This window comes from Berghia stephanieae, chromosome 4, assembly GCF_034508935.2.
Source record: "Berghia stephanieae isolate SIO BIC M18660-M18661 chromosome 4, UCSD_Bste_1.3, whole genome shotgun sequence".
NCBI classification, from domain to species: domain Eukaryota; kingdom Metazoa; phylum Mollusca; class Gastropoda; order Nudibranchia; family Aeolidiidae; genus Berghia; species Berghia stephanieae.
The window spans coordinates 22,149,158-22,173,490 of record NC_088363.1 but is presented as its reverse complement, the minus strand read 5'-3'; the positions used below and the strand labels follow the sequence as shown (position 1 = coordinate 22,173,490).

The following is a 24,333-nucleotide window of genomic DNA, read 5'->3' as shown; positions in this document are numbered from 1 at the left end:
GATAGTGAAATAGATAAAATACAGATACATGGTGGGCAGATGATTCGATCGATATATAGATAGATAGATAGATAGATAGATAGATAGATAGATAGATAGATAGATAGATAGATAGATAGATAGATATAAATATATAATATATATATATATATATATATATATATATATATATATATATATATATATATATATATATATATATACGAGGGCTCTTTCAGAAATAACCGAAAAATGCCCATTGCTCAGCAACCAGTGGAGATTTTTTAATTCTGTAAACGACATGATATTTCATATTTCCTTACGGATATTCCCAGAAATTATGAAGTGCACCATTTTGCACAATGAATTTCTAGACGATTTTAAAGATGGCGGCTCACCTTGAAACTTGGTCAAAGGAGGAAATCAGAGCTGTCATACGTTTTTTGAACGCCAAAAGTCTGAATCCTACCGAAATTCATAAAGAACTTCAGAGTGTATATGGTGAGCATGTTATAAGCCGTACACAAGTCTATCACTGGTGTAATTTGTTTGAAGCCGGCCATTCCGACTTGACAGACAGGGAAGGGAGAGGGCGCTCGATAACTGCGACGTCAGAAGACAATGTGAAGCGAGTTGATGAGCTTATTCGTCAAGACAGGAGGTTGAAACTTCATGAAATCGCAAGCAGTCTTGAAATTTCGGAAACTTCTGCCCGTAGAATTGTATTTGATGAACTTGGCTACAGAAAAGTCAGCGCAAGATGGGTTCCTAAGCAATTGACAGACAATCATAAAGAACAAAGATTGGACATCTGCAGGGAACTTTTGAGAAGAAGCAAGAGCTCACGCAGGGTTCACGGGCATACTGCCAACGCCGGCGGAGACTTTCTAGGGTACGATGTGACTTTTCTTGACAGCATAGTCACCGGTGATGAGACTTGGTTGCACCATTGCACCCCAGAAACAAAGCAAGATTCGATGATATGGAAACATCCATCCTTACCTGTCGCGAAGAAATTCAAAGTCATGTGGTCAGCAAAGAAAATAATGGGAACTGTTTTCTGGGACAGTCGTGGTGTTATTCTGTTCGAAACCTTACAACCTGGAGAAACAATCAATGCTGCAAGGTACTACCAAACTCTTGACAAGCTTAGGGAGGCCATTCGCAGAAAGCGCCCAGGGCAGTTGACCAACGGGGTCATTTTGCAACACGACAACGCTACACCTCACACAGCACGAGTGACGCAAGGTTGGCTAGAGAAATATGGATGGGAGATTTTGCCACACCCACCACACAGTCCAGACCTCGCACCATCTGATTATCACCTCTTTGGGCCACTGAAACGTGAGCTGGCAGGAAAGCGCTTTGATGTCGATGAAGAGCTTGTTGACCATGTGCGGAAATGGCTACAAAACCTTGACGGAAATTTCTTCCGAGAGGGTATCTATTCCATGGTGCGCCGTTGGCAGAAGTGTGTCGACAGACTTGGCTGTTACGTAGAGAAATGAAGGACGAGTCAAGGTATGAACACGTGCAAGAATTTTGTTCATAGCATAAAAAACGCGGATTTTACAGGCATTTTTCGGTTAATTATGAAAGAGCCCTCGTATATATATATATATATATATATATATATATATATATATATATATATATATATATATAGACAGATAGATAGATAGATAGAAAGATAGATAGATAGATAGATAGATAGATAGATAGATAGATAGATAGATAGATAGATAGATAGATAGATAGATAGATAGATAGATAGATAGATAGATAGATAGATAGATAGATAGATAGATAGATAGATAGATTGAGCAAGCCAGTTTTGTAAATTTATGACAATGCAGGTGATCGTTCGGTCGGGGGGAGGGAAGCATGGTTGATGGGGGGGTGGGGTGGGGGGGGGGGGGCAGCGATTGCGTTCCAATTTAACGGTTTGCTGAATAAAATGTCTATCACCTTGTCACTGCCTGTAGGTGCTTGAACGGTGGACCAAATATTCGTTGACATATTATTTCATTTAACAGAATTATATGGTGGTGGATCGACTTGGTACTTTACCGTGTCATCTATTGTTGTCACATCACCATTCACCTTATTAGGGTTGAAATATGGTGGCATTAGAGAATTAGCAAGGTGGGATTGGCTTGCTGTTGGCTCGGGTATATCGATATGTTCTGAGCGAACGCTCTCCAGAGATCCTCGAAGTGACCAGCCTCCTGCTGTGTCAGCCACACTCAAATCTATAAATAGATCCACCTTTCCATCATCTTCTTCTTTCTTAAGTTCAGTCTCAACATTTTCCCCTAAAGATAAATTTTCACCTTTGTTTTTAGTCCCAACATCTTCAAAACTAATCCCTCCTTTAGGAATAGATATCGTGCTGTTTTTCCTGAAATTCGATGTCACAACGCTTGAGCGCCGAGAACTATCCGGAGTTCCATCCCCATTCGATATCTTTCCCAAATTTGGTAAAGGACCTAATCCATCCTCGCCACCTTCGGCGCCTTCAATTTTATCTGCTGTCGTTTCCTCTTCCGGTTCATCTTTTTCCACGGAGAGATCAAGAACTGGCCAGAATTGCTTGTACTCGTCAATTATCTCGTCAATTTGCCCCTTGAAGGAAATCGATTTTAGACTGAGTTTGGCACCTTTCGAGGATAGGACATTCTTCAAAAGCATTGGGACGAATCCTCCTGCCAAGGTGGCTAAAGTTGTGTTTGTGGATGACATCTGGAGATTGAAAAAGGTTTTTTAAAAGCTTCATGCGCATTCATGTTGTATTTTTCAACAAATATTTTAATGTCAATTCAACTTGTATTTTGAGTATATGGAGCAGACCATCAAGAAGCTGTCAAGAATATACGTTTGAATGTCAACATTATTTTCGTGTACGATTGTGTGAAAGAGAGAAAGGACATGAAATTGTTAACTGTGGATCGATCCTCAAACAATTGGGGCTACTACAGAATGACAATGATGACAATGATTGACGACGACGATGATTAAGATGACGATGATGATGATGATGTTAAGGATGGTGATAACGATAATGATGTTGATGATGATGATGTTAAGGATGATGATAATGATAATGATTTTGATGATGATGATGATGATGATGATGATGATGATGATGATGATAATGGTGATGATGATGATGATGATGATGATGATGATGATGGTGATGATGATGATGATGATGATGATGATGATGATGATGATGAAGAATCACAGCCACTTCAGCAAGATTCATGCTGGCGACTCTGATCTATTTAACTTGTAGTAGTTATTACTCAATCGATGCAGCCGCTTAAAATCTATCAGATTGTGACAGTCATTGGATTATAACACATATTATTTAAAAAGTTGTGTTCACTACCACAACATCATTGTTTTTTTCTGCACCTTGAGAAGGCAACAAACATTTGCAAATCGTGGTGCAGTTGCCATTTGAAATAAGTGAAACGTGTCATAAACACTACTAATACATTTTGTTTTATGGATTAATCATATTGGTACATATCAAGGTGGAGAAATGTTAGTAAATCTTACATCGCATTAAAAAAATATATTAGTAAGTACAACAAAGCTAAATAGAACATTAAGAACCGAATAAGTGCATATGAAAGGTGCCAGACAAAGCAAGAAAGAAAAGTACAAGAATAAGAACCATCCCAAAATATCAGTCAACCTCGACTGGGGATCGAACCTCAGACCTTCTGATTACCGATCAGACTTGCTACCATTACACCACAGAGGCTCCCGATAGTTGGGACAATTTTTATACCTATATTCTCCACAAGGGTACGCGTTTTCCGCTGTGAACCCTCTCTTGCATCAAACAACACATACATTGAAAACGAGAGGACGAGAAAATAGATCATTACAATGTGCATCGTGTAGCACATTTATGAGATTACTTTGATATGCAATCAATCTGCTCTCTGATTGCTTACCTGATATACATTTCCAAACGCCATGACGACAATCATGACAAACATCAGGAACATGACAATAATCATAAATTTTCCAGTGGCGGCAAGTAGGTTGATGTACACAGGACCTGGAGCTCCATAAACTCGAACCTGCAAAAGGGGAGAGGAGACGATTTCTCTTGTCAAATGAATATGTTTTGTCGATAATTGGTATTATTTATTTGTTTAGATGTTTATATTCCTAACTGCATACTTAAATGGTTTCATCTCTCTCTCTCTCTCTCTCTCTCTCTCTCTCTCTCTCTCTCTCACTCTCTCTCACTCTCTCTCTCTCCCTCTCTTCTTCAATTAGAAATGTGTGTGTGTGTGTTTGTTTGTTTGTTAGTACATGTGTGTTTATATCATCTATTGTTTTAAAAAAAATTAGTCCCAATATTGCAATGCTCAACTATTAATGAAAGAATTCTTCATGTTTGAGATACAAAGGCTATCCATTTCTTATTCTTTATTTATATATTATGATATTCAACAAGTTTATGGAATATCATAGATACACACCTCACACAATCTCTTGAAGAATCTCAACGGAACGCGTGGTGTGTCGTAGGAATCTAAAAATAGCAAAAGTTGACCCAGACGCCATCGGATTGTCCTTTTGTCAAAATTTAAAGATGGTGCCAATTCTTTGTCTTCGTCTACACATTTAACCTGGAAATTAGAAATTTGAAACGAATCACACGTTTGCTTTTTTTTTTTACAATCAAGTAACGTGAAAAATATTTTAAAAGAAATGAATGAAATAATGGAACGGTACGTGGTATGTGGCAGACATTGATGATCATGGCTCTTCAATCCTAATTATCCTCTCAACCTCTCAGAAAGTTAATGTTTGTTTCATTTATCTTCTGTTAACATCCTGAGACCTATGACAGACTCTTTGCTGTCTACCTCTTTTTATTTTTCAATCAAGTTTGTTTCTCATTTATCCATCTAAAGTGATAAAGCGAAAGTAAAGCAAACATATTTTGTTTAAGTCATGTCCAGTAAATTATTTAAATCCAGAACTCAATGTATTGATAACTACTGCTATAACTCATGGATTTCCTGAATATTCGCCGCCTTCCCTTCCATCTCTGCCTTTTTTCATTATATCTATGTTCTTTGACTTGATCTTGACTGCACAAAAGATTAAAGTTGTACAACCGTTAGAAATTATCAAAAGGGTTCGAATTATGATTTGTAATAAGTTCCATATTTTGTGTTCCACGCTCAAAACCCTGACAATGTGCCAATTGCTTTCCATGTTTGAATATAGATATGTAATTACCAAGATGCAGAGGATTGCCGGAATGTGCAATCTATAAGAAAATACCACAATGGTTTTTAATGAGAAGTGTTTTTCTATTGCAACTTCGGTTCTTAGAGGCATTAACACTTTTGGTTCTTTGTTTCTTGTAGCTGCAAAATTAATGCAAACAAACGGTTTTTAAAAATATAGCTCTATGGTAAAAATATGCCTTAATGTACAAAACGAATAATATGAATTCAGGAGAATATAACTCACTGAGTATCAACTAACCGTGAAAGCGTTGTTGGCTTGCATAGAAGATGGCATACTGGCAATCTTTCTCAGGTCAGCGGTTGTCCTGTCAATCATGTCATCGATAATCGTTTTGTTGAATGTCAGGTAATTCTCATACACATTGCTATAGCAATCGTTCATGTAAACAAACACCAAAAGCACCATAGATACGTATTTCAACACGCTACCAGCGTTGACGATCACACCCATCATTGTAAACGCCATCACCTCCACGAATAATCCAATGGATTCAGCAAAAACTAGAGCCAGTGAATACAAAATGCACTGACAGAAAATGATAGAAAAAAAGAAAGTAATTATTCTCCATACTGTTGAAATTCCTGCACACCCCACCTCTCCAGAGAGACAGCTCTCGTCGCTGTCTTTATTTTCACCATGATGAGCGGACCTATCCATCCGAGAAAGCTTGCGACCAAGTTTTTGAACACCTTTCAGTTTCCTCTTTTTCTGCTCATCCAAATCAGCCGAGCTGCCGGTTAAGTTCTTGGCGTGAAAAGGAAGTCGCAAAGTTAGATAAACTGTTGGAACACAATATATTGTCAGAATCACAATGCAAAATGGAAGAACACAAACAAGATAAGCTGGTGCAATTAGAAAAGCCAAAAGACCACATCTCTTAAAAGGATATGTCAAAGTTCGAATGACGATTCCCATCACTCCTGACCTTGACACGGCGTTCAAGTCTGCGAGAGCGTGTCTGGCAACGCCTTTTAGCCTCTCTCTGAAGGCATGGTCAGAAAAAGCGATGACCATGCCACATAGAATATAAAATATGTATGTAGCAATGAAAATTCCGTGCATGGGCGTAAGATATTGAATGGCATTAGTCTTGTAAAAGTTGAACGTTTCGTGAAGGCCGTTGCGTTGCAGAGCAGCTCTTCGTTCACTCATCTCATCATGCTCGAAACGGAAGTAGACAATGAGCCGGATGTAGTATGGGATGGGTATCAGCATCAGCATGATTGCCTTTACAAGAACCTATAGAAGAATGGAGAATGTTAGAATATAATTAACATCATGTTATTAAGATTACACACATTGTTCAACGTTTTGCCTTGCTTTTGCTTACTTATTTTATTATTGTTTCCCTCTCATAAGTCTCAAGTAAAATAAGTCTAATACAAAACGTACTACCAATAATTCTTAAATAAATTATCAAAAGTCAGGTCTCACAGCTAAGTCAAACAACGAGGACGCATGTCGAAAGCTAAACAAATGTGAATGATTATTTAGTTCTTCATGTGATTGTTTTTTTTTCTTGTTCTTCATTAATTTTGTTTGATCAAACCAAGTCAACTTCACGGATAAGCTTAGTAAACAAATAGTGTATCACATTGCGTGGTTGTAACCCATACAAACCTTTACACACATATGCCAGGTAACATTACGTCTGAATTTAGGTTCCATTCCGGCGTAGATGCTCGTTTCACAACATTCTTTGAAAGGATCCAAGTTTTTTATTTTACACCGGAAAAGATTGTCATATATTGTCCTCAAAAGACCGGTAGGTGGCTCGTTTTCTGGAATTATTCTCTTGCCTTTCACCTGACGGAAGATAAGAATAGTATTTATTTGGGTTTTTTTAGGGGGGGGGGGGTGTAAAAATGAAATATAATATTGCTGCAGATAACAAGGGTATTTTTAAAAAAATGATAAGTACATGAAAAACAGGATGGGGGGGGGGGGGGAATTAATTTGAATAAGTTTTTATCTCCATAGGTCTCTCGCCTACTCAACGACAAGGCTATTATGAGTCTGAATGATATAATTTATAAAATGTTATGATGGTCATTTGTTTGAGGAAACTAATTAATTAATCAACAAAAACGTTATTTGAGTATCACGATGATATAAGTTAATATGTTTTATTGGCGTGTGGTGCACAAAGTCTATCCCACAGCAGCTGCTAATCATGTGGTCTACTTGTGCACAATCTGTCGTTTTTTTTTTTTTTCATAACTCAGTTTATTGAAAGTAAAATCTTATTGCAAATTAGAATAGAATTCCTTGCGCTACTTAATTGTACACGAAGTGATAATAATATGTTGATATAATATTAATTAAGAATGCAATCGCGGCGTTTGCGTGTTGAACCCATGACCTCCAGAAGTCTGGAGAGGGACTCTAGATATATATACCACGCTTGATACCGCTTTTTTTTTCTTTTTTTTTTTTTTTGGAGTGGTGGAAGGCGTCGATTGCAGAGCGTCCCTCTCGCTGCCAGGCGGAGTTGTCGTAACAGTAGGGTCGTAGATTCGAACCCCATTGCCGCGAAGTTTTTATTCTCTATTGTCTTTTATAACTTTTCTACTCACTTCATTTCTCGTTATTATCATGATATAATATCATTTCACAAGGGGTTGCTACCTTAATTCTTAGTTCCTTCATTTTGATTGGGATGACTTCATCAGTGGGAAAAGAATCAAGAGTTTCTCTGAACTTCCACCAATCGCATATGTCTTCTAGAGTCACCCGGTTTTTGAACTGAACGTTGGCGTCCGTCTGAATGAAAACAGAAAAGAAGGATTAATTACACAGAAAATGAGCACCAGTCGAGGAAGATAGAGTTTTTCTTGTACTCTTCTTTCTTGCTTTGTCTGGCACCATTTCATACACACTTGTTCAGACTTCTATTGCGTGGTTTACAAATTAATTTGGATTCTCTTTGCAATTTATTACATTTTACTATTCAATGCTACAACTTTATTCAGATAGTGGTAAAAGACCTAACTTGGCGCTCTTTCTTACAAAACAACCTGGTCGTAAATTTCACTGTCTTTATCCAAACAAGAAAAAGTCATGCAAATTAACAGTTTTGATAATAATTACTTTAGAATTGAAAAAGTTTGAGAATGTAATAATATATTTTATTGCCATGTGTTTTTCTATAACAATTGGAACTTTTCTTCTTTTTGATTATGATACTTTAGTAGAGATAACAGTTAAATCACCTGTTCTGAAACAAAAATCTTCATTTTAAGTTCTTTCTTCAGAGTGATGACATATTCTGACGCTGCATATGTCACACTGTACAAATTCTGGGGCAGGAACTTCGGGCAGAAGAGGAACATCATAATCTGGAGATATAATGAGGTGGTCTTAATTTCACGAAAAAAAAGAGAGAAGCTCAAACTCTTTTTTTCCCTCAATAAACAAGGAGCTTACATTAAATTGCTTCTTTTAAAATCTGTTTCTCTATTTTTGTCATTTTTTCATTTTTTTTTTTTACTTGTTTTTCTTTTTCTTGTTTTTTTTTTGTTTTTTTTTGGGGGGGGGGGTATTTTTATTGGGGGTTTTTTTGTTTTGTTTTTGATTTGTTTTTTGTTTTGCTTTGTTTTTGTTTTTGTTTTGTTTTGTCTCCTTTTCTGTTTTCCGGTATAATCATATTTTAAAATGAAAATCTTAATTGTTATTTCTGATTTAATCTTTAGTCGATTTTTTTTCTTTGAAAAAAAAAACAGTTTTTTGTATTTTGTGTTGCAATTATTTATATCTGTGATTAAAAAAAATTATGAATTTCTATGTTTGTCAGTTCTAAATGAATTCTCTTTGAATTGATTTAGAATTTAAAGAACAATGAGAGCAATTTCTGAAAATTTCGTCAAGCCAGTTTTTATGACGTTAGTAATAAATTGTTTGCTGTTAAAGGGTTTATGACTGGAACGTCCATCGATCAATCTTAGTTTTAATTTTAAATCTTTCAAATCTTACCTTATTTTTATAACAATTTAGTGATACGAATAAAGATGAATGGATGTCGTCAGCTATAAAATATTTTTTTTAAATTGTGTATTCGACTGGTAATTCAAACATATGATACTGATCGAATTTATAGAGGTTACCTTGACGACAGTTATGGCGAAGTACAGAATGTTGATCCATTGGTCATCCCCTTGGGTGGAGCAGATCAGCTTTCCGTCGACGTCCTTAATACAGCAATTATATGCAAAATGGCCGTTGTCAAGGATCTCTTGATTGCACGCATATTCCTCACTAGTGAGATAAATATATTGATCGTGAGAAGTAGGTTGGGGGGGGGGGGGGGGTTAGTGGGGTAAAGTGAGTTTGGATTTAATATTTGTTTTACATTTTCATTCGGTTGTTGTGACAATAATGATGATGACGATGATGATGATGATGATGATGATGATGATGATGATGATGATGATGATGATGATGATGATGATGATGATGACGACAACGACAACGACGACGACGACGACGACGACGATGATGATGATGATGATGATGATGATGATGATGATGATGATGATGATGATGATGATGGTGATGATGATGATAATAATATTAATAATGGTTATGAACTTACCGACTTGATTTGCCATAAAACGTTTTCTTGCCGTGCCGTGACCGACTCAAGAGGTGTTGTCGTATGAGATCCACTTGATACTTAGTTGTCAGTTTGCCTAAAAGATAAAACAATCACTTTTTCTTTTTTTTTAAACTGTATAAGATTATATAAATTGCTTGTGAGTTCCTTTAATCAAAAAAATAATTGTCCATTATTGCGGATGATAAGTTCAAAGAGTTGAATTTTTTCTCTCTCTTTAACCAGTTAACTGTCGTACTCTGGAAAAACTCATTTTCATACATTTGGCCAGAAAACTCGTTCTTCAAATATCGACCGATTTAAATTACCCTTAACTTGGAAAAAAAAAACAAAAAAAACAAAAAAAAACATGAGTTTTTGCCAAGGTGAGGGTTTTAGTCACCCCGATCCGATAACTGTGTATTTTCTTCTCTTTTTCTTTTTTAAAAATAATAAATCCATTTTGTATTATTTTATATCATTATTTATAATGTGTATGCCGAAGAGGGGGGGGGGGGGGGTATGAATATGTATGTATGTTTTCCAAGAATACTTCTATAGATAGTATGCAGATGACGTCACTCAGGCCTTTGTTATTGTTTTTGCCATCCACGTTTGTGAGTTGTTCTCACTAAACTGTATTAACCAGACTATAAAAGTTCATGGTTACACAGGAGTTTGTGTGTTGGTCCGTTATACTTCCGGATGGCAATGTTGTGAACTCCTTGGCCAAGCGCATTCTATCTATAGATAGTTCGAAGATGACGTCACTCAGGTCTTTGTTATTGTTTTTTGCCATCCGCGTTTATGAGTAATGCTCACTGAACTGTATTAACCCGACTATAAACGTTCATGGATACACACAGTTTTGTGTGTTGGTCCGTTATACTTCCGGATGGCAATGTTATGAGCTTCTTAGCCAAGTGCATACTATCTATAGGTTGTGTGCGCTTGGCTAAGAAACTCACATTGCCATCTGGATATAGATAGTATGCAGATGACGTCACTCAGGCCTTTGTTATTGTTTTTGCCATCTGCGTTTGTGAGTTTTTCTCACTAAACGGTATTAACCAGACTATAAAAGTTCAGGGTTAAACAGAGTTTGTGTGTTGGTCCGTTATACTTCCGGATGGCAATGTTGTGAACTCCTTGGCCAAGCGCATTCTATCTATATAACGGACCAAAACAAAAAGCTATGTGTGATCTTGGTCGTTTATAGTCTGTTAATACAGTTTAGTGAGAATTACTCATAAACGTGGATGAAAAAAACCCCAAAAAACAAACCAATAATAAAGAGCTGAGTGACGTCATCTTCATTCTATCTATATAAACAATCATTAGGGGGCCAGTAGCATTCCAACCAGAGTCCAAAGTAATAAATGGTTCTTATAATGATTAGCTCCACTTTTTCTCAGATTATTTCTGCTTTCCTTTTATTCTAACCTAATATTGATTGACCAAGTTTAATAATTACGACATTAGGTCTGTCAAAAAGTCCTTTGCGACAACTTGACTTTCGTCGAATTTCAGATGGTAGATTACAATTGTTTTATGGTGCATAGCTTTACGGAAACCGGGACAAACTCTTCTTCAATTTCGGGCTTATTATAACGTTATTGTAAAGGAAAATATTTTATATTGGTTTGAGACAATTTTCATTACAACAGCGATACTATAACACTTTTGGGTTATCAGACTTATAGATAGAATGCGCTTGGCCAAGGAGTTCACAACATTGCCATCCGGAAGTATAACGGACCAACACGCAAACTCTGTGTAACCATGAACTTTTATAGTCTGGTTAATACAGTTCAGTGAGCATTACTCATAAACGCGGATGGCAAAAAACAATAACAAAGACCTGACTGACGTCATCTTCGAACTATCTATAAGGGGATATCAATATACGACGTTTGCTGACTATTGCCCAGAACATAATATTTTATGTACAGTCCATTTACTTAAAATAAGAGGAAACAGTGCATGGACGATCAACAGCTTCGATCCCTTGTTCAGATGTCCACACATGGGATATAGATAGAATGAAGATGACGTCATTCAAGCCTTTGTTATTGTATTTTGCCATCCGCGTTTGTGAGTACTTCTCACTACACTGTATCAACCACACTATGTACGTTCATGTTTACACACAGTTTTGTGTGTGGTCCGTTATACTTCCGGATGGCAATGTTATGAGCTTCTTAGCCAAGCGCATACTATCTATATGATTTATAAGACAATATGGCAATTAATAGCTCCCCCCAAGCCCTCCTTTCCATTGTAATGGTTTCGCTTTTACGAGCATGTCGAGCATGTCGTATAATTACTCCAAAGGTCCGTGTTCAACAGATGATAAATAATAATCATCTGTTGAACACGGATTTTGGAGAAATCATCGCAGAATCTAGAGGTCTAAATCTTAAAGATAGATCAAACTGACCCAGACAACGACACAATCCTTAGATTATCTATAAATCACCGCACCAGTCTCGATTCCCGTAACCACTGTCTGTGTCGGCCCACTCAAGACTCAAACGGTCGTCATGTCCAAGGGTTTGGCCACTCCAATCAAACGGTCTTTCTGATATCTTGATACCCAAACGGATAAATGGCTTTTGAGGGATTGGATTCTTGAAGTGTGACCGGATTTGTTACGCGATTACATGCCAAGGGGACGATAACTGTGGGGAATGTTTATTTTGAATCAGATTTTATTTCTTTCAAAGCTTTGGTGATATTTGGAGAGTTCTTTTTGATGTTGATGATGATGATGATGATGATGATGATCATCATCATCATCATCATCATCATCATCATCATCATCATCATCACCAGCGTCATCATCATCATTTTTGTCATTATTATTATCATCAATACTATTAAAGTTATCACATTATGGGTTTAGGTGACCCTAATTACATAAGTACTTGTATGTTCGTTGTGCCCTTTTAACACTAATTTAATATGCATTAAATTTGTTAATTTTGATGACAACTTACAACTTCAACTTAATGCAAATTAATGCTCCATTGTCATTGTCTAAAGTTACCCCCCACCCCCTTATGCTAACGCAATCGTGTAATACCGCTGTCATAAATTGGGATTAACTGAATACCTCAAATGACATACAAAGATAGTCCTCAATCGAGTAAAGGTCTGTAAACAATCCGCTTATTTCCATTTGATAAGTGGCTGGAATGTCAGCGTTCGTGAGGTAGTCTTTCAGTTGACAAAATTAAGGATTGTTCAAATGCCCTAGTAATTTAAGTTTTAAGGTATCTGTGAGAAAACACTTCGAACTTGAGCCTAGCAATACGCGCATGGAATAAAGAAACGGATGAATAAATGTTATTACTAAATATTGTAAATATAGAGGGCGTTTTAAAAAATTAATAATATGATTAACCAACTTGATAACTCGCCACATTTCAAATTTATGTTTTGAGAAATGGGCAGGTTCGGAAGAAATTATATAATAATGGAGTCTTCCAAAATTGATTAGCAAAGGGTACGAATAAATCTTGCGACATGATAATGCAGTATGAAATAAATCCGATCAGATAGGTAATAATAAAAATAGATATGAATCTTTTGTTCAATTCCTTTTAGCCACATGAATTAAACCAACAAAATCATTTTAAAAATATTTATTTATTAAGATAAATTGCAGACATTACAATATATGGCGACGTTCATGGTAAAGCAATGATCATAGTTTTTCATTGACCTTCGAGTTCTTTATGCTTCACCTATGTTTGGGATTCTTCACGAACATTTTCAACGGTCACAAGTGTGTTTCGATCTATCTTGTCGTCACGATTAAAATGTATTTTACTTGCCAAAATATGCTTTGATATATATATATATATATATATATATATATATATATATATATATATATATATATATATATATATATCAATATTGAACCTGTTATCTAAAGGTAAATACTGATTATGATTTTGATGTAAAACCAACGATCAGACTTATCTTTGCTCATTTTATCATTAAAATTATTAAAAGACCACCAACGGCTGGCATTGAGGAGCTTCATAAGTAACTGGATTAAAACGCTTTCAAGCCGGTTATATATGCCAACCGCTTCGTTGTATATTTAATTGCCAATCCGTTCCCAGAGCAGCCATGTTGGCGTGAAGGATAGTACGCCAGTCTTGAAAAAAGAGGTCTATGATTCAAGCCCGAACCAATAAGGCTGATGAAAATTGTTTTTTGGTCTTATTTTCTATATAGCTACTTGTTCTGGCACTATATCACAGACCACTTTCAGAATTTTATCCTCCACAATTACATGATTAAGTAATACAAGGATGGTAGTATGTAAAAGCTGTCAGTGTTATCAGATATTATTTGGTAAAGCGGTAACCACAAAAAAGGATGCATGTTTACAACATGTCACGCATTGTTTAATTTGTAGAATCAACAGACAGATAGCCTGTAAATCTACACTACGTGATGATCGTCAAATGAATGCAGTTAGCATTGATTGATAAAGAAAACGCACTGAAAGGACCCTTAAAATAGATAAATAAGGCATGCAATTTTGTAAGTTACGTATGTGGCTAAAACAAACAATAAAGTAGTTTTCATATTAACTGAGAGATCTGTTCATATCTAAATCATTTACATAATAAAAGAGTTCAACTGTCATAATGTCAAAGCATCTTAATCTCTTCTAAAAGTGACAAAAATATTCACCACAACAGAAACAGGTAATTCTATTGCCGCCAACGAACAGTGGGGTGCTGCATCACAATTAGAAAGTCATCTGATTGTATCAAGTGACTACAGTTTACTTTGTCCTCTTGCGAAAACTTAATTGCTTTTGCTTTGTTTATCATTTCTTTTTCAATTAAATAAAATCGTTTACTGTTTTGCTTTATCTTTTTTAGTGTTTGTTTTTGTTTTGTTTTGGTTGGGGCTTTTTGGGGGGAGGGGTGTATTTTCTTTGATCTTGTTTTTTCCTATCCTTTTGTTAATTGTTTTGACACACTTTAAATGATGTGAACCAAGATTTGGAAAATGTATGGGGTTTGGGCCAAACAAATACAGTTTTATGAATCATGTCATAAAGTTATCCACTACCGTCGGTGTATTGTCGTTATAGAAGGCTTTGAGAACTCCTTTCTTGAGCTCTGCATTTTCGTTTTGAAGTCCCTTTTCAGCCTGAGTTATCCGAATATACTCCAAACTTCAGGTCATATTCTTGTACGTAGTCTATAATCATCCAATGTCTCCTTTTGCTGACTCCGAAGACCAGAAACTGATAACTGATACTGGAAGTCAGTTATCCCTTCCCTCTCCTCCCCCGTCAGGCGCATGGTGTATATCTGGCCCATTCTTTCTTTTATACCAAACCCTTCTATTAGTAAAAGAAATTTTATAAGGTCTGACAATATATCAGCCTCGGAAATCGAGTGACGTTGTAGTGGGGAAACCACCTTTATTCTCCCACGTTTTCCTAAGCCATCAGGGTCCTATACAACGGTTTAAACGTTTTGTGTTGTTGACAGTACCAACCCCTCCATTTGCTTTTTAAAAAGTAGAGTTACAGGACTCTTTGCCCGAAACATCACAAGACAGGCTCTGACATGGAGTAAGAAGACCATGGAGGCCAAGAAATAGTTGGTGTATATCTGGCCCATTCTTTCTTTTATATCAAACCCTTCTATTAGTAAAAGAAATTTTATAAGGTCTGACAATATATCAGCCTCGGAAATTGAGTGACGTTGTAGTGGGGAAACCACCTTTATTCTTCCACGTTTTCCTAAGCCATCAGGGTCCTATATAACGGTTTAAACGTTTTGTGTTGTTGACAGTACCAACCCCTCCATTGGCTTTTTAAAAAGTAGAGTTACAGGACTCTTTGCCCGAAACATCACAAGACAGGCTCTGACATGGAGTAAGAAGACCATGGAGGCCAAGAAATAGTTGGCGAGGAAGCACGGTGAAGGAAGCAAGGATAGGTGGTTACACATGGAAACAAGTGAAGAAGACAGCCCAAGGAAGAGTCAAATAGCGAAGCTGTCATTGAAGGCCTGTGCTCCAGCTGGGGTTAAGGGCTTAAGTCAAATCAAGTTGTGCTTCAAAGTAAATGTTGATTAGGTTTCGCATATAAGAATGTCTTTGAAAAGCATAGCTCGCTTTACCAACTTAGACTGATAAGACAAGTCAAGTTTTCCGATGATATCCGTTTCCAAAGAACTGAAGGGAGTTTCAAAAGATCATACTACTAATTCTTGATAGAGGTGACAAAGAATGTGTGTGAAGAGCAATAATTCAAAGATGAAGCTGGAGAAGGATGAGAGGAGTGTGTATAGAGGTAGAAGGGAAATTGAGTCCGAAACCTCCTGTGAATCGTGTAAATTAGGATGGAAAACATGAACAATCCTATAGTCTTTATATTGTAGAACCGCCCTGACAGAGGAAGGGAGGAAACAAGAGAGAGAAGAGTTAGAGAGAGAGAGAGAGAGAGAGAGAGAGAGAGAAAGAGAGTAAGAGAGAGAGAGAGAGAGAGAGAAGAAAAGGGTGAGAGAGAGAGAAAGAGATAGACAGATAGATTGATAGATAGATAGATAGATAGATAGATAGATAGATAGATAGAGAGAGAGAGAGAGAGAGAGAGAGAGAGAGAGAGAGAGAGAGGGAGGGAGGGAGGGGTGTCTCTTACCAAAACAACCAGGGGGCGAGTCGTCCAGTACCACATGTTGCTGTTTGATGCCAATTGTCAGAATGTTCATGGATAAGATATCATAATGGAAGGTCAGCATGAGTAATGTTCTACCGTGCCGACTCCTGGTAGTGTACCATTGCCATGGCTTGAAGTAGCGACCTGTTGTGTTCACAAATGGGTTAAAGTCAAGACCATCTCCCCCTGTGACATTGGTACGGTGATCTCTCACGGTGAAGGAAAACTCGAACAGATTCACGTTCTCCTCTTCCTCTACCTGTATGAATGATAGAAATGAAAAATGATGATCATTTTTTAAAATGAAGATGTCAATTATAATTTTGACTTTCATTCGGTATTATGTCTGGTTGATTATGATGTCAATTTTTTAAATTATTTTTTTGGACAAAAACATTAGTTTGGGTTAAATGTAAATGTATTAAATCTCTCCTTACCAACTCTAGGAAAATGGTCATACTTGTGACGATACAATGAACATTTATCTTATTCAGATTTGTTTTATACAGAACAAAATTTGAAAATGAATCTTTTTGATATTTTGGAAAACTTAATATAGATAGCATTGAGTAAAGCCCGTTTTGGTGCACACAATTATGAAGGGCTTTGGTAAATACCGTTTGTACTTATTGTTTTTGAGCTTGAATGAGGGAAAAAATCAATTATTGAGTTGGTAGTTATGGCTATTCGGGAAAATACTGAAAATTCTTGGTAAGGAGAGAGTTAATGAAGAGATTGGATATAGATCTAGCTAGTTTCTTGAAATGCAAAAAAAAAAAAATTTTTAATTAATTTCTGATCAGTTTAAAATATTACGTTGATTTTACGTTGGACAACTGCTTCACTTTGGCTTTACCAGTTAACTACCGTATTCAAAAATTTGGCCATAAAACGTCCTTAAAATATCAATCGATCTAAATGACCCTCATCTTGGCAAAAACTCTCAAATCTGGGACCCCGCGAGGTCTCTAGTATGGTATGAATGGGACACAATTAGGAGAGAAGGACGGGTTAATGGTCTATGTGGCGAGGAGGGGGATGTAATATAAACTTTTTAACACTCTTAAACAAGAGTGATTTGATAACAGCTGCCAACTTTGTAATATAGATATGTACGTATATTATGATTTTAGTTCATTTTAGACAACACATAAATCAGCGGACATCATCTCATTCCGTAGATAAATGGAGAAAGATACAAAAGTTCCTTCGTATAATAATCCATACAATTTAAATATTTTAAAAATGAGAAGATGCATTAGCTCGTGGTCTTCTTCAATAGTTTTTGTTTTGTTCGTTATAGATGGCTCTAGCAGAAGATAAAATGAGATAGTGGCGGTGATGGCAGTGATGATGATGATGATTAAGATGACGGCGATGATGATGATGATGATGATGATGACGACGATGGTGATGATGACGATGATGATGATGATGATGAAGATGATGATGATGATGATGGCAATGATGATGATGATGATAATGATGACGATGGTGACGACGACGATGACGATGATGATGATGATGATGATGATGATGATGATGATGATGATGATAATGATGATGATGTAATGATGATAATAATAATTATAATGAAGATGGGTTGATGACCACGATAATGATAATCATGATGATCATCAGGTTGAGGAGGCATCAATTAACTTCAATCAAATCCATACCATATCGATGAAGGCATGTAGATCTTCTTCAGTGTGCACCTCACACCTCATGGATTTTTCTTTGGCTTTCTTTCGTTGGCGATCCTTGAATTTCAAATTTTTCTTTGACACGAGTTTGCCTAATTTTGGTGGAAGTCCTTCCAATCTCTTCATTCTGATGATAAACCAAAACATTCATAAAAACTCATTAAGTTGTTTGTATAATAATATCCTATTTATACACGTAACTGAAGACTTTTATCTTCCTACAAAATTGACCAATTAACTGCCGTACGCTGGAAAAAAACACGTGTTTAAACATTTGGTCATAAAACTCGTTTTTCAAATATCGCGAAGTCCCAGTTCAGCGAGTTTTGCCAAGATGAGGGTAATCTAAATCGATCGATAGTTGAAGGAAGAGTTTTCTGGCCAGAGTTTTAAATACGAGTTTTTCCAGAGTACTATAGTTAACTGATTAATGGTATAAATTTAACAGGCCCCAAAAGTCCATGCTGTTTGTTTGTTTTGTTTTTTTTTCTTGCCGATTGTATCGACGAGTTGGAAATAAGTCAAGATTTAGAAAATCATGACTTGAGGACAGGTAAAAATATAACTAGCATGCTTAGAAAACAGGGGGGCTAGATAGCTCAGTTGGTAGAGCACTCGTTTCATACCCTAAGGGACCGAGCTCGATCCCGGGTGCAGTCGAGATTTTTTTCTGAACCTCCCACCCCGGTCCAGCCAGCAGTGATTGGGTAGCTGGATCTGTTAGATCTGGCAGAAAGTACTTTGCAATAGAGTAGAGTTTTATCCAGGGGATAACAAGCAATTGCTATTATCCGTATCGCAATACATAAACAGGGATGAACTCAGGCTCTGGGCCTAATGGGGCAGAAGGATTAGAAAACTAAGTATTATGTTGATAATTTCATAAAGCGGCTTGTATATTAAGAGTCATTTTGGAATTTTCAAGGAAGAAAAAAGGAGTGTATAGATGACACGAATTCACCGTCACAAGTATATGAAACATGGACGATTTAACTTTTCATGCATTTTTATAAGAGGATTTTTTTTTAAAAACAAGCATTAGAAAAATTGATAAAAACTGATACAAGATGCGAAACTTTGAAGGAGCTGAGTTTAATCAGATATCTATCATGTCATTGAGCTGAGGGTGATTATTTTATGAATGATTGGTATTTCGCCAAGTGTATGGGTGTCGGTGCACTAAGTGGCGTCTATGATGGAATCGATACCAAACGACATGCACTCATTTACAAGCCTGATAATCCAAACTATTATGGTCCCATTGTTGGAATAGAGAATTCTCAACCCAACCCCAAATATTGTTCCTCACAATTAATCCTAGCACATAGTTACTCTTGGGTGTCAGAATAGTAATTATGTGCACTTTACTGCCAAGGCATCGTCTTGTTAAAAAAAAATATTTAAAAAATAGAGTAACTTGACAGGTATACGGAAGCCTTCAAAAATCTTGTCCGTCCACCATATGTATACTACAGAGCAGCATCAATCAACATGATGGCGTTGGCTGCCTTTACCAGAAGAAGAAGAAGAAGAAGAAGAAGAAGAAGAAGAAGAAGAAGAAGAAGAAGGAGGAGGAGGAGGAGGAGGAAGAAGAAGAAGAGGAGGAGGAGGAGGAGGAGAAGGAAGAAGAAGAAGAGGAGGAGGAGGAGGAAGAGGAGGAGGAGGAGGAGAAGAAGAAGAAGAAGAAGAAGAAGAAGAAGAAGAAGAAGAAGAAGAAGAAGAAGAAGAAGAATGAGGAGGAGGAGCAAGAGGAGGAGGAGGAGGAGGAGAAGAAGAAGAAGAAGAAGAAGAAGAAGAAGAAGAAGAAGAAGAAGAAGAAGAAGAAGAAGAAGAAGAAGAAGAAGAAGAACAAGAAGAACAAGAAGAACCAGAAGAACAAGATGAAGAAGAAGAAGAAGAAGAAGAAGAATGAGGAGGAGGAGCAAGAGGAGGAGGAGGAGGAGGAGAAGAAGAAGAAGAAGAAGAAGAAGAAGAAGAAGAAGAAGAAGAAGAAGAAGAAGAAGAAGAAGAAGAAGAAGAAGAACAAGAACAAGAAGAACAAGAAGAACCAGAAGAACAAGATGAAGAAGAAGAAGAAGAAGAAGAAGAAGAAGAAGAAGAAGAAGAAGAAGAAGAAGAAGAAGAAGAAGAAGACTAGATTGGTAACTCGTGGCCCCGGGTGTTGTATTTTTCTAGTAAAGCCCAACACTTTCTATTCACGAGGGGATGAATACCCGGTTGCTGGCTGTGGAGTGCGCTTGAACAAACAGGCAACTTGTACTATATTCAATGGAAGTGTGGTTCTGTTTGCCCGGATTTAGAGAACAGGTGATAGTGTCCAAAAAATTTCATTTAAATGTAGGTGTGCCTATTTAATCATCAATGATGTTCACAATAAGTTGAGAATAATACGTGACGTCGCTTCAATTTAATATTACGGAGTGAACCTGATATAAATACGTCGCCAAATTGAATCTTAAGTTAACATGATAATTTTTCAAAAATTAAACTTTTACAGAGGCTAAGAAACTAAAGTCATTCTCGGCACTGAAACAATACATTTTATCATATTATATTTATTCACTTTAAATATATATCTAGTGTATAGTCTAACAGGGCACATTACTGTTGAGAGGTCTTGAGCTTGAGCTTTATATAGGGCAATATTCACTAAACGTGCTCAAAGGGCTATATAAAGGGGTCTCTAGCCAACAGCAACAACATGTTGGACGAGACATTCGCCTGTTTGGCGATATTACATTTATTTTCCGACATATACAACACTGTTTCCGCCCAGGTACAAATTTTTTATACCTGAAAACGATGAGAGAATATGAGTAAAGAGTCTTTTCAAAGGACTCTACTATGTCCTGCTCAGGGCGGGACTCGAACCCAGGACCTTCCGATCCGAAGGCGAGTGTCATACCACAAGACCACATAGACGTCTTTGGTTATATAATTTGTATAAAACATGTAGGTACTATAGATAATGCTCCATCTTACCCTGTAAGAACACTGGCCTTGCTGTTATTATCTTTTTTGAGATTGATCTCCGAACTCCTTGATTTGTCAGGGTTGTACTCTACCGCCTTGTCACCGAAGGACGCCGCACACCACAAACACAACAGCAACGCTTGATATGTCAATTTCGACGTCATTCTTTCCCTCTATTCACAATACCGATGGTGTAAGGACCGTACTATGCTGTGTATCAAACATGCTTTTGAAATTATCTTTTTAAAATTTATTATTTCAATGCATCTGAGTTTGTGTTTGTTACGGCAAATAACAATTATCAGATTTTTCTTTGTTAAAATGAATGGATAATGATTATGTATATTGTGATAAGCAAGCTCTAGGGTTTCACAAGGTTGAATGGGTTTTCAAATATATTGACTTGTCCATAACATATGAGTGTTCGTGGCAAATGGCGATGATTTTAAATAGAAAATCAACTATACTTCAGTTCTTAGATGATTCTTATCATTGATATGTATGTGTTCATATTCGGTTTGTTGTTAATGTTGTTATTGGTGTTGGTTTTGTTATTCTTCTCAATGCTAATGTTGTTTTTAAGGCCAGTTCTTTAAAATTGTATGCTTTAATTCTTTGGTTTTGTGCGTCCAGCTGCAATTTCTGTTACTTTTTTGGCCAATGTTGAAACCTGCGTACAAAATGAAAATGAAAAGATGATGGACATTTTAGAAAGTGTACTTACTGTCCTAATGGAAAGAGATGTAATATATTTTAAATTGTGAAACTTAAGATATAAAAAGTTTCTTGGGATACATTTACAAGTTCGAGTAGAAAATATAAACAATGAATAACAGAATAATTTCATGATGAGGTCCCAGGTTTGAAAAAGTTTTTGTCAAAATGAGGGTCATTTAAATCGATCGATAATTGAAGGGCGAGTTTTCTGGTCAATTTTTTAAATACGTATCTTTCCAGAGTACGACATTTGACCGATTATACTGGCCTTCAACTTGTCAGTAAATCTCAAACTTTGTTCTTGTTTTTTGTTTTTTTTTTAAACCAAATTTTTCATTTAAAATACGTTTTGTTACAGAGTGACAGTCCAGATTTATATAATTCTGGGCCATAGAACTCTGCGGTAACAGGAAACAATCCTAATGTCTCCACCAGAACCCAGGACTTTTGATATAATGATATACCACTACACCACCGGCTCGCTCAAGTTGTTTACCTATGTAACTTTTAGAGCATTAAAATAAGATTTTTAAAAAATAGCAAAGAATCACGTTGCTTAAAACATCAAAGGAAGAATGATGATTATTACTAGAAAATGATGGCAAATGTAGATTTATCATAAACAATAGATAGGATCGTAATACAGCCGTTCTCCGAAGAAAAAACCCCTAAATTTTGGCCAAAAAACTCGTCCTTCAAATATCGATCGATTAGAATGATCCTCATCATGTCAGAAATTTTCAAACTTAATGGAAGTCTTCCCAGTTTGGGGAATTTTTTGACAACATAAGTATTATTTTAAACCATCAGTATTTGAAGGTCGAGTTTTCCGGCCAAAATTATTAAGATTTTTTTTTGGTATTGTTTGTTGTTGTTGTTGTCTTGGTTTTTTTTTTTGTTTTTTTTGACCACAGCACAATAGATCTCATGATATACGCATATATTATGCACATTCATTCACCCTGCAAAGATTAATCAATGCTTATCTCAAATCCGCTAACACTAACAGCAGAGTCAAGGTTGCCCTCTGCCAAATACATATAAGTACTTATTCATTCTGCTGACACAATGAATGATAGTCTTTTGGAATAAAAAACACTAAAGTCAGCATTAGATAAGTTTGCTATTTAAATAAGTAAATATTATGAATGACATGTTATATTATAAGTTAGTTTGTTTTTGTTTTTGTTGTTGTTTTTTGTTGGTTTTTTTTTTGTTTTGTTTTTGTTGTTGTTGTCTGTTTTTTTTCTCTTTTTGTTGGGGGTTTATTTATTCTTTTTGTTGTTGTTGTTGTTGTTGTTGTTTTTGTTTGTTTTTTGTTTGTTTTGGAGGTGGGTGGAGGGAGGTTGAGGAGTGGGTGTTTATTGGGTAGGGCGACGTGTCCATATAATCAAATAAGTACACGTCGGTAGGGGGGGGGAGGGGAGGCTTGTCTACGGTGCACTTAGATTGAACATCTTATATGGAACGGCATGAATTTTATGCCGCCGTTAAAGTCTTTAAAATCTACACAATTTGTAAAGAAAAACACGTCCTGTGCAGATAGTCACAAAAAATAAATGTCCGTTTTACTCATGTACGAGGATACAACCTCGTTTCACAAACATCACCACTACTACAACTACAACTGTTCCTGTTACCATCATTACCACCACCTCCACTACCAATACAAGTTTAGTAGTAGTAGTAGTAGTAGTAGTAGTAGTAGTAGTAGTAGTAGTAGTAGTAGTAGTAGTAGTAGTAGTAGTACTAGTAGTAGTAGTAGTAGCATACGTAGCACTAATGGTGGTTGTGGTAGTTGTTGCAGAAGCAGCAACAGCAGCAGCAGCAGTAGTAGTAGTAGTAGTAGTAGTAGTAGTAGTAGTAGTAGCAGCAGCAGCAGCAGCAGCAGTAGTAGTAGTAGTAGTAGTAGTAGTAGTAGTAGTAGTAGTAGTAGTAGTAGTAGTAATAGTAGTACTAGTAATTGTAGAAGTAGTAGTAGTTGTAGCAGCAGTAATAATAATAATAATAATAATAATAATAATAATAGTAGTAGTAGTAGGAGTAGTTGTAGTAGTAGTAGTAGTAGTAGTAGTAGTAGTAGTAGTAGTAGTAGTAGTAGTAGTAGTAGTGGTGGTGGTAGTAGTAGTAGTACTAGTAGTGGTAGTAGTAGTTGTTGTTGTTGCTGTTGTTGTAGTTGAAGTATAAGTACTTACAGCGATAGATTTTTTCTTGACAGCTCTAGATCAAAATGTGATTGCCACTTGAACCGGTGAATAATGAATAGCTTATCCACGTCTTCTTAATTGTGAACTCTATCGTCTCGATCTCTCCATATTATGGATATGTTGTGCTAAAGAGGTGAAGGACTGCCTTTTCGATATAATAATTTA

General features: G+C 36.4%; 1 protein-coding gene across 3 annotated transcripts in view; it reads right to left on the bottom strand.

The window, feature by feature from the left end:
• Positions 1-1,740: 1,740 nt before the first annotated feature.
• The window catches only part of LOC144970234 (uncharacterized), a 41,716-nt gene continuing 19,123 nt past the window's right edge, over positions 1,741-24,333 (bottom strand). Inside the window, exons 2-13 of one of the 3 annotated variants that reach the window (XM_078909668.1) lie at positions 21,254-21,914; positions 18,245-18,398; positions 16,548-16,824; positions 9,860-9,956; positions 9,372-9,522; positions 8,481-8,606; positions 7,897-8,031; positions 6,889-7,074; positions 5,506-6,507; positions 4,485-4,634; positions 3,948-4,076; positions 1,741-2,721 (exon numbers count right to left, since the gene is read on the bottom strand). In XM_078909668.1, the coding sequence (XP_078765794.1) occupies positions 2,005-2,721; positions 3,948-4,076; positions 4,485-4,634; positions 5,506-6,507; positions 6,889-7,074; positions 7,897-8,031; positions 8,481-8,606; positions 9,372-9,522; positions 9,860-9,956; positions 16,548-16,824; positions 18,245-18,398; positions 21,254-21,408 (3,279 nt within the window). In that variant the 5' untranslated portion in view covers positions 21,409-21,914 and the 3' untranslated portion in view covers positions 1,741-2,004. The remainder of the gene's footprint in view (positions 2,722-3,947; positions 4,077-4,484; positions 4,635-5,505; positions 6,508-6,888; positions 7,075-7,896; positions 8,032-8,480; positions 8,607-9,371; positions 9,523-9,859; positions 9,957-16,547; positions 16,825-18,244; positions 18,399-21,253; positions 21,915-24,333) is intronic. The other 2 variants (XM_078909666.1, XM_078909667.1) reach the window with 2 other exon arrangements.